Genomic DNA, 14,546 nt, shown 5'->3' on the forward strand with positions numbered 1-14,546 from the left:
GAGTTATGACGTGTCCCTGATGGACTAAAGCAATCGGGCAACTGAATCGAGAGTACCAGTCCAAACTTATAAGCCCCATTTAGGCATCCCGAGGCCTCAGCGATGCTGGGAAATTATCCCACAGAACTTTTCAACCAGAGGCATGGTTGTTCCAGTGAGCAATGAAATGTGGTAAGCTGCAAAAATATGAAGGTAGATTAAGACGGTTTTTGGTTTGAGCACATACACAACAAAATGCAACATTTTGGCGTAGGAAGTTTTACTCCACTCGTAAAGGTTTTGCAGCTGAGAGCATTGTGCGGATAATGGGCACCCGAACTTAAACGGAACGGTAGAAGTGACCTCCAGAACAACCATTTCGATTGACCGGGAGGCTAAAAGTTGGTCGGCTTCCGAAAACAACAGTGACAATACAAAATAAATTACCCAAAAGCATCAAAAAGTGTATCAGTGCAACCGTAATGTTCGTTTGGTTACTCTGGCTTATGACAGTCTGCATGCGTTAATTACACGTATACAGGTCCGTGCATCATCCTATCACATGTAGCATCACAGCGCTGTTCCAGCATACCAGAAGGCGCTACGCTTAAAACTCAATAAGTGAGAGATAGTTCAGCGATTAACATACGAACTTACTGACCGGAACGTCCGTGGTTTGAACTCAACTCCGGTATCTCAACTGTTCCTGCTTGAACCTAGGCAAGCTGGTAGTATACCAGCCTGCGTGCGACATGGTAGTTATATACAGAAAGGGTGTTACAGCTGTGCAGTTATTTATTTTATTTAGCCATTTATGGTGATAATGGGGCTGCCTGGTTCCCATAGTGCGATCAACTGCATGATTTCGGCACCACTGAGATAATTTATAATTTTCTACCGTATGATTGCAAGCACTCTCCGGAGAAATGGCTGAGTTTCCGTATTGCGCTCATACGGATGGACAGGCGAATAAACATACTCATCCGAAATGGGAGTAGTAAAGTATCAAGTTGATGTCAAAACCGTTCGAAGGCGTGAACTTATCCAGGCCGAACTAGACGCTTACGGCTACTAGACTATGAGTGAAATTCCTGATGTTCGCACGTAGCCGTGCTTTCAGATGATGTGTGTCTTCGCATAAATTCCGGCGAAGTATGAGAGCACCCGGTTCTTATCTCATTTTTGACTTCGGCTGGGGCAGTCAAAGGTAGTCATTTACCTCGTCTTCGGATAGCAGAACTACTGGCCGGAGCAGGTTTCTTCTATTCGTTTCCACCGTCTTGTCCCTGACAGGACTCATAAGGTTGATCCACCTAGTCAACTCATTGTAGTGTGGAATTTCAAAAAAATCCCTCAACCCTCATCGGAAGCAGGATTCGCACATCCGTGACACCCAAGTTGGTTTGGACAGCTAAAGGGCCTTTGGGAAGGCATCAAGCCGGAGTCAGTTCTCACGGGAAATGAATGAGATGATCAATGTTGGGAAACGTCCCCATTTTCGAACTTTATCGGTTGACTACTGGATACCAGACCAGTAGCTTCCTCTCAAAGGATAAGGGAGGCTCCTCGGTTGAGGGTCATAAGCTATGAAAGCATAAATGACTATGCTTAGGGACAGGGGGCAAGTGAAAAAAAGAGGAAATGGAACCGAACGGAACTTACCGGCTATCGCGCTGGCGGTGGACTTGGATAAATGATATTCAATCTCCATATATTTTGGTAGAAACGAAGCGAATCCTATTATCATAAACATTTCGGAACAGATGCATAGGCAGACAACCAGGTAAACTCGATTCCGGATAAGTGATCGGACGGTATGCGAGAAACCTAGAAATTGACGGTTAAAAATGGAGTTCGGTGACAGGGAAGGCACAAACGGAGCGGGGAAAGAGGAATAATGGGGACGTAATAAAAACACATTAAACGAGTTACACTCATCTGGCGAAGCTGATTTTAACTATCACGGTAAGCAAGGAAGCGCGTCTTGTAAAAATGATGGCTTATTCCGACAAATGATCTCCCCTTTGGAGACCAACAGAGCGTTCAGTTGGGAAAAATTCCAATACACCCAGGGCGCCCAGTGAAAGCCAAGTCATTCTGAACAACACTGATACACAAGGAGTTCCAGGCAAACTTCTGCTCGGATAATGTTAAAGAGACTGACCGCCATGTGGTGCGTTACATGGAATTTTCGAAAGTCAAAACACAATGCAGTGGGATAAGATGTTGTAAGCTGACGTTTCGGTTGCCGTGGACAACCTCATTCAAGGATTTCTATAATCAATTGACCATGAGTCAAATGCTGTGTCATTTGGGCCTACTGTCGTGTCTTCTGGTTGGTGTGTTCCTGTGATCGATTGTTAGTCAGGTGTGTGTGTGTGTATGCGTTTGAGTAAAATGTGCCTTCGTTTATCGTGTTGGCTGTGAAGCGCCATTGTTGAGATCCCCGTTTGACATCTGGTTACTATGCCCACGAAGATGTGCAGTAAGTCCAAGCCAGACAGACAAGATGTTGGCACCATCACTACGGCCGATGAAGCTCCTGTAAACCTATCTAAAATATCGTAGTTTTATGAGCATCCACAAAGCATAATTTCACCGCAACTCTCCCACTGCCTGGTGTAAGCCACCTGAATATAACCGATGAACTTCGCGCGTCATTGTTTGTTTCCGTTGGAGAAACGTTAAAGTCCATCATACTGAAACTTCATTGCTTGGCTAATGTTCAGGCGTGTCAAACAAAAACGGAGAGGCTTTTCTTATAGAACTAATCGATTTTGCGATTCAATCGATCGAAGAAAATCATGTTGTTGGAATGCTCAAACTCAGAGGACTGCTGTTTTTCCAAATCATACCAAACGCTGATAAAAATGTAAACTCACGGACACATTTGTCCGGGGAGTCGAACTTTCGACAACGAAGTTGCGGAGCACAGCTGTACGGTGTTCTTCTTGATCGTGAATTAGGTCGAGAATAATCGCTCCACGGACTTTGAGACTTCGGAAGGGGGTGGTAGAGAGAGAGACGGATGAGGGCGGATTCGAGTAAATGAAAAATCGGTTTGCGTATATTCGTTTGGACGAGATGACAGTAAAAGTATCAGGAAGGTCAGATTCCTGAAAGCAACCACTGAATGCCCGAAATCTGCTGAGACACTCAGCTCTGCTAGATGTTGACTGGACGACAGACAACGCCCTCTAAATATACAGCGCTTCACAGCCTTGTATGAAACCCAGGCAGCGCGAGTCAGTGTTGATCAAGGTAAGAGAACGCCCCCGCAACATGCAGCACGTCACAGCCTTGTACAACAGCCAGACGCGTGCATCAGCATTGGACCAAGTTCAGACAGTGTCCCTCCAATAAATAGCTTGAGACCGTTATACTTTCAAACTCACACGCACCCACGCTCTTGCACTCGCTTGTTCGGAATATGGCTGTTGTGTTCCCTTCTGAGTCTTTTTTCCGGCACTAGGCACTGGAGTGGATCAGCAGCCAGATACCACACATTGGCGAATCAGCAGATTTAAAAGTGATGCGACCCAAGACCCAAGCGACAAGCCGGCTAACACATGATGTGGACTGTTGGGTGTAGCGTCATATCCTAAGTGCTGATCATTCACAGCCGAAAAGTACAGTCTCCAACTGGCATCCAAAAGGTGTGGATCTGCATTCCTATAGCGGTTCATGAGATGAGCAAAAAGGATGAAACATCTACACGGTGCTTCTCGCCTCTCCAGCAAAGAGCAAAATGAAACTTTTATTGAAACAATGTACACGAAACTTACACGCTCCTTGCGTGCACCACGCAGCTATTTGAGTGAAACTAAACCTGTCCAGCAGAGAACATGGGATCAACTTATCATGAGACGTTTACTGACGGTTTGCGATTGGAACAACTAGAATAGGTACCGCGTTGTCGCTCGAATTACTTAGTTATGTGAAAATTATTCAAGTATAGAAACAGGCGTGGCCAGCGCGCTAGTGGGGCCCTAAACCGTGTAAAATATCCCACACAGCCTCTAACTGCAATGGCATGGCGCGTTTAAGGTGGAGAAATCTCGATACCAGTTAGTGAGAAAGCGGTACCAATGTTCCCTAATCGATGGACTGTCCTCGAAAGAGAACACCTCTCAGAAGGGGTTGTTTTTGTCTGATCCATTAAATAAACTTCTTAGTACAGACTATTTTTAGTTAGCTCCTCTGGACGCTTTCTTCAGAGGACAACTAATGCAATCAATGGCTTGGGCACATGAACCTCGTTTGGGAAGGGGACTGGATTACCTACACTGGTGTTTTTTTTATTATATTAGGCATTCCGTCCTGGGGTGTCCACCCACAGAGTCAGGAGCTTTCAACACTACTGGATTCGCGCGTTGCGATTTCCAAACTTCACCGCCAAGCCATGGTTCAACGATTCTCATCCTGTGTACAACACAGCAAAGAGAACTATGGAGAAATTGGTTATCTTGCAGCCGATGAAACATATGATGCAATCAGCTCTTCATTCAGTCTAGGACACTTTGTACTTTCCTGGTGTTACGGTTAAGCTTCACTGGGCAGTGATGAGAGGGAGCGTTTTCTTATATCTCTTGGTCGTTGTGACTAAGTTTATTCTGATCCATCACCGCCGCAGATGCCGTCGTAGCTCTTCGTATGCAGAACAGAGTAAGAACGTGTCACACACTCGGATACTGACTGGACGGAACCACATTCGGGTGTACAGTAACTTATGGGATAATCAGCTGAACCACTTTCGGACACTTGGACTTTTCAGTGATCACTGTGGCCGGTTATGGCCGTCTTGCGTTTGTTTTTTGAGCTGCGTGATAAAAAGGTAGTAGTAGTGTGAGGTATGCAGAGCCGACCGGAAACTAATTACATCAGTGGTGAAAAGCATTCAGGAGTACATCCAAGTGAAGCGAAGTCAGTTTGCCGAAAAAAAGAGAACAACAAACCTATCGCCAGCCGAACAACACTGAGCTGAAAGCACCATTCCCTCGAGTACAAGCGTCAGCTAAATCAATCAATCAGTTAGTCAATCAAATGATTGGTCATGACTGCTACAGTCCAGAGGATGGAACAGAATCACAAAACAGTGAAGGAATTTGAGTTAATACCACAAGAATCTATCCTGCTTGACGTTCTGTTTGTTGTCTTCTGTTCCACATCAGGTGACCGAAATTACTGTCTCCGCTGACACTGAGATGTTTTTAAATTCCAATCAGAAAATCAGAGATTGTTTACCCATATTAACTGTCTTAAACAAAACCTGATGACTTCCGCTTTATGCTACCGAGAGCAGGGCACACAAACCGTTCCATAAAATCAAGAGACAAGTAAAAAAGCCGAACAATCGAAATGACTCGGTTCATGTCTTATGAACTGGCAGCTTTCAATCCCACGGTCTACGTGAAGTTTCCCCAAAAACATTACATCTGGCCAATCTGGTTCAGTATGAGCAACAATATATTCGTTCATACTGACCACATCCACCCCCAAATCAGACCAACTTATTTGCCGCCAAAAAATGCATAGGAGGGGGGGGCTGTTACATGAGGTCACAAAACTTCGACTTGGAAAAAGCACCAGTGCAAGTTAATGTGCTAATTGCAAGGATCACGAATGCAGAAGTTGTACTGCCTGAGATACTCTGTGTCTGTGACGACCTCAGTCATATCCGTCAGTCACTAGGCTCAAAGTTAGCTCAATGGCTAAAGCGCAACTCTAATGACCAAAATAAAGGAAGCATGAGGGGTGGGATACTGCCAAGTCGCCCACGCCTAGACAAGTGAAACCGAGATGCGGAGGTCGGATTCGAACCACGGACATTCTGGTCAGTAGCTTCGCGCTCTAACCACTGAGCCACCTCGTCCCGAAATGTCGGTGGTTCGAAATCAATCTTGGTTGGATGACTGCTTCAGATTAGAATTGGGCAACCTGATAGTATAGCAGCCTTTGTTCTTTCTTTAGGTTACGGCTATGGACGGAGGATGCCTGCTATATTTGACTGTTGTCGCCGTTCCAGTGCCTAGTGTCACAGCCGAAGGATCGTTCATTTTTTGTGAAAACCTGCAATGCCGATGTAGTATTGGTAACAAAAGCAGACACTTTCTGGCATCAAGTCGGAAGCCGAAAAGAATGAAGGGCTCTCGGCTGATAGGGAATGACCATCTGTTCTCCACGCTTCATCCTTCATTTAATAAGAAATTCAGTCACATGCTGATTATAAGGGACCTTAACCTACCAACGTTAGACATTACCTCCGCACCAGAATCACCTTTGAGAAGGTAGCCGCAAGACCTAATAAGCAGTCGCACATGACCAGATCCCACACTACGGCCGTACGTATAAACCAGACTATACTTTAATCGATGAGGGCCTAATGACAGCCCCCCTTGTGAGTCAACCTCCTTTTGGGCTTAACAAACATGTGAACTGGGTCCGTGTGGATCAAGCCATCATAATTTGCAACTATTTGTGGTGGGATGTTTGTCCGTATGCTCTCCAAAACATCAGCCTATAAGAACAGCGCAATCATCTACAAACACTGTGCCATCAGTGGAAGATTTGCACGGGGACGTACGAACTATCGCCAAAAAACATGTGACCGAAATCCCTGATCCCTTCGCTTTTAAATAACAGTCTGTTTACAGTTGATTCCTAAAGGCAACATACACTGGGGTCATCCGAATATGTCACAATGAGGGCTACGTGCAAATGTCATATAACACCCGACTTTATCTGCCAAAACATCATCGTCTACATTGAGGGAAGTCAACCGCGAGGAAGGTCGGTAACCATTCACATAATTTACGCATCTTAAGGCACGCGATACTGTAAATATCAAAATAGTTACCCCAGAGCGGACTATAATCTGTTTCTCGATTGACCGACGGACCCTTCAGCACGGTAGGTAATGCCACCTGCGGATTGCGCTGGGTCGCGCGTACATTCAACTGAACTGTCAGTACCCAGCGTAAACACAAGAGAACAAGATGGTGAAGGGGAGGCGGCAACTCTAAATGATTGCTCATAAGTTATAGGTGTGGGAAGCTGAACAGTTGTACATAAAAGCATGACTGGTGTCCAGCACCGATGGCAAATCGAACCCTAGCTAGTGCCAGTCATTAATCAGTTTGGTCTGCACAATAAGGGTCCACAAACAGCGCGCCCACCGTCTTGAAGGGTTGCGGACAGTACTTTCCACTACGATCGAACATCAGAAGGGACTTTAGTAGATAGCTGTGGTACGCTTGCGTCACATTGGCATTCAAGAACTCTTTAATGGCCAGGCTAAGTGTGTGCATCTGGCGCACCTTTGAAAAGCGCTGGGAGAAGTGGTAACGGATAACCGCGTGACCCGAATCCACAAAGATATTCCAGAACGAGCGACAATCAGTAATTGACCCACGTCAGCCATAGCTGACGGCGATGTCGTGCATCTGTACTGGAGGTCGGCTCGCATGCAGGGGGCACTACATGGCCAACTACTAGTGCATATTTGTTCATAGTCACACCACTCTCGTTTGAACGGCCGTGTTCCTAATCTGGCGTAATCATTCCGGTGAACAAACCTATCCCGCAAAACCCCAAAATTACTAGTGCATAATAGTCTGTAGTTAGTACAAGACGGCAGTAGGCGTTCATCGCTATATGTGTGTCCTGATCCCAGCCCTATCCTGTTGTCAGTTTCTTCAAACGCTTCTCTAGTCCGTTTCCCCACTGCGTCATGCCGTCCCATGTCTTTATGCGACACAACACAGCTACAGTTACCGTCACGAAGAAACTGGACCTTACCGTGGTGTGACGGTTTGCGCACATCAGCGATCCATTGAGCTATACTGGGGAGTGTCCCCGTGACACTCACAATGGTTAGAGGTCTGACGAACACAGTCTCCTGGCCTTCCAGGTTGGGAGTTGGAACATGTGGCTACTTGTTCCGTAGAAATGGTAATGCATTTGAATTTCCCGCCAAACACCGCTGCCTTGCGGTTAGGGTTTTGAGCCAAAGGCTTTGGTTGAGGACCCTAATCGTCCTCCTGTCTAGGTGTGGGCTTCCTGGCAGTATCCCGGCCCTCGTACAACCATGACGTACGGCAGCGAAGCATCGGTGTTGAACACTGATGTCATACTGTTGATGATGATGGGAGAAAGGCCAAGGTCTCGTGTACATCTTCACCTCTATCTATTGGCCTCCTGTTTGTGCACTGTCGGAAACTGATTTATGAGAGTCCAATCTGTGGTCACCCGAATCTGGGCTTATGACACCCACTTTGATTAGGGTGGCTGATCGAACACCGCAAAGGACCAACTTCAGGTATCACGGAAGTGCGTTTCCTCCAACCTAACTATTACTCGCGTTTCACTTGCAGGGAGTGAAAAGCTAGTGAACCTATTCCATCCATGTTTCCGTCTGTACGAGCTAGTCGGTAGTGTTGTCTGTCCCAGCGGTTTATCAAACCAGTCATACAGTGGGAAGTGTTCGCCTTAGTCTATTGTGCATCGTTAAAAAGATACCTGCGCACAATAGACCACTCTCGCAACCGGATTCCCCTGTACCCCTCCAGTGTGTCACGAAGTCGACCGACAATATGGAACACGCGCTTTCCCATCGATTCCGAGTAAACAAAGCATGCTCAGCACCACACGCCATCGTGTGCTACGTAATTAGCATTATACATCACCTTGTGAATGGTCATTCTCTTTGCCATTGCACAGTGACCTCGAGTCATGTCGTGCTTGTTTAACGTTTGTCATATGAATAAATCAAGTGATCACAACTGTGGTTATTGTGCCGAATAACAACAAAACAGATGCTGCACTATTGTCGCTGTGTACAGAGAACCGCTGGTTCTCCAAAACAAGGCAGACAGATGCTTATGACAGCAGTCACGCTATTTCGACATGTGGGCGAAATCGGATGAGAATAATATTCCGCTGTGAAAACGTGTAGATATGGACGATCACAGGTTGGAACAAACACGCTGGTAGACCGTTTGAACGAATCTCTTGCGGAATTTTACATGCTTCGATGTGGTCTACTGAACCAAGAGGGTGAAGCAGGAAAGGTGGGTTTTGCCGCACTACGATCGAGCAGAATTCGCTTTAAAGAAACTTAGTAATCGAAACTTTCAGATCAAACCTGGAAAACGAAAACAGTAGCAGGAATCGAAACGAGACATACACCTACCGGTAGTTCACTGTGCAGTTCCGATGTGGACTGAGCCATCATATTTAACTGGTTAGAGATGCTCATAGGCCCTACAGGAGTTATAGGGAAGAAAGGGGAAAAGAATCGAATCGTTATCGTGATAGTTATGAAACAAATTGACGAGCGATCCTTTCGAAGAAAGGATTAACAGTAGGAACAAAGAGAAGTATGAAGGCTGAGTAGGTGGCATTCAGCAACGACGAAGAGTACGCAAAAAAACGAGACAGACCTGCCACCCGACCCTAAGTGGCAACATCCTTGAGGTGGATCAATACTGTCACGATAGATACGGAACGGTTCGTATTGCGATCGGTTTACAGCGATCAGTATCGGGGGATGAACTGGATTTCAGTATAGTCAGTTCTCACTCCGGACGGTCACTCCAGAGCCGCTGCCGCCCGTAACATCATTGGCACCGACTTACACGCAGAAGGGAACGACCTTAATAAAGTTAAATGAATGATATGGCATGGATAACTTTTGCTTGTCTCCGAGGTGTCCCGACAGTGGGTCCTTAAACAGGTACTATTCAGCAGAGGACAGGTACCAAATTGTCTAAAGAATGACGACAGCAACGTATGTAGAGAAAATACAAAAAGTAAAACGTATCTGATCCATTCATGGGAGGAGGATTTGGAGGGATGTAGGTGTATGCCCATAAATATTGGCACAACTAAGCGAACGGTAGAAACAGGCCAGGGGTGGTCAAACAATGACTTGGCAGCGAAGTAGCAGCATTCAGTTGTAGCACCCTTCCCGTGCCTAGCTGCCATGCCACCCGAAGGAAGCACGAGGACTGGGATACTGCCAGGTTGCCCAAGCCTAGACAGGGGAAGTCGAGAGGCAGAGGTCGGGTTCGAACCACGGACCTTCCGGTCAGTAAATTCGCTCTCTAAACACTTGGGCCATCTCGCCCCCGGTAGCGAAGTATGAAAGTCATTATAAGCAATTTCAGTTGCGCTGGTCATTGCCGTCTCTCTGGATGGAGACGCCGGGATAGGGCACATCAATCGCATCAATCGCACATCACATCAACCGTCCAGTCGCGCCCTCAGTGGAGCTTGTGCACCCAAGCTATTGCCTTCAATCCATGGTTCCCTTCCCAGCCCCCCCCCACCAGTGCTGCATTTACGCACCAATTTATCAGCTCCCGCCTCCAATGCGCAGCTACCTACTCCACTTCCCCAAATTACCAATGAATGAAATTATGCAGCTAGAACCACTGTACGACAAGTACGCGGTTCTTACATCTGACGATGATGGTGAGAACGATTGGCTGTATTAGGGTATAGGGTCCCTGCAAAGGAAACTTTGTGGCGATGTGGCGGGAAAAAGGTTTGACGCTGTGGCCACGGGTCATACTCATTTTTTTCCTTTCAAATGGGCAGCTCCCGTCCTAGCATATCCGGGCACAACATTCAGAGCAGATTTCCTCTCATTGTTGGCGCATGCCAGCAGGAGCGTAAGGTAAAAGCTGAGGCACAAGGGGACTACGGATGCGGCAATCAGAGGTGGTAGCTGATTTACCTCCGGAAGTTTCCCTTACATGTTTACCATTACCTCTCCCACAAGCCTTCTATCAAGTTTCCCAGCCACAAAATCGCACATTTCCGAGTGCGATGATGGGCACGGAAAGGATCGAAGTCGGGTCGACCATCCCCTTCTCTAACAGATACGTCACATCTCTTGCAGAATAGACAACTAGAATGGAGACGCTCACTTGTGCGAATAGGTTTATCGGACCTATTGATTTGTCGTAGGCCGAATAACACCCCACGTTTATTAACTCCCAAAAAGAGTGGTTCGCCTAACGGGTGTGCAACCAAGGTGCAGTCTCTGAAGGACTTCAACAAAGCCACAGCTTTGCAAGGGGCTAGTGACGAAATGAAGTAGATTAGCCCTCTCAAGATGAGTACATACGGAAAACAATCTCTCTCAGGGAAGAGATCATGCAATCGTTTGCGGTTGAACGGGATCTCTTGGGTGCTATGCTGTGGACTGCTTTAGCGGGTGACGGTCCAATGGAAACACAAGCGAAACAGAGTGGTGATATCAGCCAACCGATTAATAAATAAGCGCGGATAACTGTAGCGGCCACTCTCTTGTTCTTCCAACCAGCTTCGCTAAATTTGTCGGATTTGGCCTGTAAGGTCAAAGATTTGCGGTCGGCAGAAAAAGAACACTGTCGGCCTTCAAGAAAGTGGTGGAATGTCGAATGGATAAGTACCTAAAAAGCAAATCTCGACTGAAGGTGTTATAGCGGGATCCTATAAGTAAGTCTCATGGAAAAGAACCGAAGTTGGTTGAAGGATCAAGAGAGTGAGCACTACAGTGTTTATCACCATACTTACCGTCTGGTTTTGCTGATCCGTTTTCTTGCACTGAAATCTGTCTTTCGACCAATGGGCGCTTTTTACAAGATTCTCCTGAGAGCCCACGTAGTTGGCGAGGGAATAGGAGCAAGATTACTGCCCCAGGAAATACCAAAATGCCTGTGGACAGAGCGGAGAAATGAGGTTAGAGATGGCTGGTGGCCAATACCCTCAAAAACAAACACACAAATATTTGTTCCAGCTGATGGAAAACGTGTATTTTATTGAAGTATTTGTAAATTGGAACAAACAACGTTTTTGATAGCCCCAAGTACTTGACACCCTTATGGAAACATGTGACAAAACTTTAGCGCCATTTGACAACCCTGCTACCTAAAACAACGCAGAGACATAGAGCCAAGGAGTACGGATCAATGTGGTGCGCAGGCGGCTAGGTACCTAGTCCTGATGCTACAGCCCAATTCTGAAATATATGACACCAGATTGACATTAGTTTGTCTACTAATCATCTATCATTGTAGATATCTCATACTGTCAGTCATCAATCAGTCCTGAAGACTGTTCGTAGACAAATAGTACTGCCGTATTCCTACATAACAGCTGGACAAATCAGCATTATCGAAGAATCTGTGCTGTTCCTTCCTATCCCACTCTATCTCAACCTACACTGAACTCAACCACACTGTACCATACCTTACTACCTTATGCTAAACTATACCATACTAAACTATGCTACAATACACTCCCAAGCGTACTTCGAAAACCTGGCACCCAACAGATCCAACAAGGCGAGCGGTCTATAAAAGCCCCCTGTCCTTCAAATTGGGCTCGTATTATTATACGACACTGGAATTCATAAAGTAAAACGTGCTTGTGATATGCAAAAGTAGGTACAGGACTTCGGTTTGCTGACGATTGATACTGTAAAGGTTCCCTACTTAATACAACTATTTATCGGGATATGTAAATAGAAAGAGACTTTCCATCCTCTCTGCTACGATAAAAAATTACCTGTTCTTGGAGAATTCGGAATAAGATGCCATATATGGAATGGTTGGCTGGTATCGGACACAGATTAGCTTGTCAACACTGCAGCTTGTGCACAAATGCAGCAATACAAAGTCCGAGTTAGTCACACTGCTGATCAGCTGCACGTGGCCGGACGGGAGTTCACGGGGATATGTGCACCGCTGCTGGTTCACAATAAGAATGAAACAGCTGTACCGGACTCTTCGGTTTTTCAGCATGGATTAGCTTTACTTAAAATGAAACCACTCTTAGAAATCTCCAAATTCTACCAACGAACTACAAGTTGTTCAGGAGGTAGAATAATTCATATGACGAGTGTAATTTCCACATGATAAGTCAATACGTGACCACGTAATCTGTCACTATGTCCTGTCTTAGTGCGAGTACACCAAAACTGCCCGTGGTCGAACAGTGTTCGGACCACTAGCCGAAATGTCACGGATTCGAAACTCTCCACTGGAAGTTCGTGAGATGCACACTGATGATGATTCGCAGTAAGGATGAAACAGCTGTGTTGTGCTTCTAGGCTTTTCAACATCGATTGGCTTAATTGACAGGATGAAATCTCAATTGGCGATATAAAAAGTTTGGAAGTGGTCGGATGTGTCACTGTAGGCAAACATGTCGAGACCTGCTAAGAGTCGAGTGCCAATACACACATACAAGTCACCCTTCTGAGGACAACCCCATGTTTTATACGTGGTTTTTAATAGCCGTGTACGCACAGTTGTAGCTGAAGTGAGTCAATATAACGGGGTAAAACAGCGTTTGTCCCAGTGTTTATGAGACTCAGGTGCATAATACAGCGACCTACAAAGAATGATGGTACATACAAGTTTTTGTGTTAACAGTCGGCTTGTCGCTCATCTGAACGCCATTATTCATCCAAACTGCGTTTGACTGCGGCCGAACGAACACCAGAGAAAACTAGCAAAGCTGGATAAGGCGGCCATCAAATGGATAAAAACGATTACTCAAATCAAAGAAGCTTAACTGCTCTAGCTTATGGACTGCCTAGGTGCAATCAGGCTCGGGTCGTCCCGACACAACAGAAAACTGTGGAATAAATGGGGGGTCAGAGAGTGGGCGGAGGCGACTCGGTGTTAGGCTTTTTATGTTCTATACATCCAGTCGCTTCTAGTTAGAATGTCAATCAACACAGTACGGCGAGCTAATCCATCAATCAATTAATTCCGACTCAACGTAGTCCTCTTACGTCCTTGAGCGACCGGGTAGTTGAATAACTGTCGAAAACCACTACTGCACTTCATAATTTGTGACCATCTTCTGCGGCGTACAGAATTTTGGGGACAACTTTCTCTTCACGCACTGAAATACATTTCTGGTTCTGACAGTAGACATCGTAGATCGACCGTAAGCCTACCCGTTCCATGCTCTTTAGCAGTACCGACCCACCAGAGGCCAGCGTCATTCAGAGCAATGGTACCAAGTATATAATAGTTTATTTAACTATCTTGGCGACTCTGAATGGAGTCTAGGTTGTTTGGCGAGGTTAGGAACCCTCTGAATATTAAAGCACATCCATAAAACTTCCTCGCTTTACATTCTCTCGCCTTCCTGTTACACTAGTGCATTAAAAATACTAGTGGTTGAATACTTCAAGTGTTGGTTACCATCCCGTCAACGTTTATCTTCAACCGCTTTCACAGTTCGGTTACTACCTCATCAATGTTTACCTTCATCCACTCACATAATCTGTTTAACGCATGCACACCCACTGTTTCACTCCTGTTCTGATTATGTCATGAACATGCGCCCCACGACTAATTGAGAAGATTGGAACCTTATCTTAAGACAAACAACGCAAGCGCATCCTCATTCACAACGACAGCAGGAGGCCGACGCTCGTCACTTCACACAGCGCCTTGACTAGGGTCAGTTCAAACCCACGCACGAGTCACTGTGCAGGAAAAGTCTGGGCTCGATATCGTTTTGGATTAAACGAAAAGAAACAGGCCAGATTTCAGCAGACT

The 14,546-nt window shown here is 45.9% G+C and overlaps 1 protein-coding gene across 1 annotated transcript in view; it reads right to left on the reverse strand.

Annotated features, from left to right (window-relative positions):
* T265_12812 (hypothetical protein) overlaps positions 1–14,546 on the reverse strand; it is a gene marked incomplete at both ends in the record, with an annotated part of 48,055 nt that overhangs the window by 24,674 nt on the left and 8,835 nt on the right. Inside the window, 4 exons of the mRNA XM_009165590.1 lie at positions 1,642–1,806; positions 2,862–2,976; positions 9,170–9,240; positions 11,542–11,682. Of these exons, the coding sequence (XP_009163854.1) occupies positions 1,642–1,806; positions 2,862–2,976; positions 9,170–9,240; positions 11,542–11,682 (492 nt within the window). The remainder of the gene's footprint in view (positions 1–1,641; positions 1,807–2,861; positions 2,977–9,169; positions 9,241–11,541; positions 11,683–14,546) is intronic.

Source organism: Opisthorchis viverrini, assembly GCF_000715545.1.
Source record: "Opisthorchis viverrini unplaced genomic scaffold opera_v5_16, whole genome shotgun sequence".
Lineage (NCBI taxonomy): Eukaryota > Metazoa > Platyhelminthes > Trematoda > Opisthorchiida > Opisthorchiidae > Opisthorchis > Opisthorchis viverrini.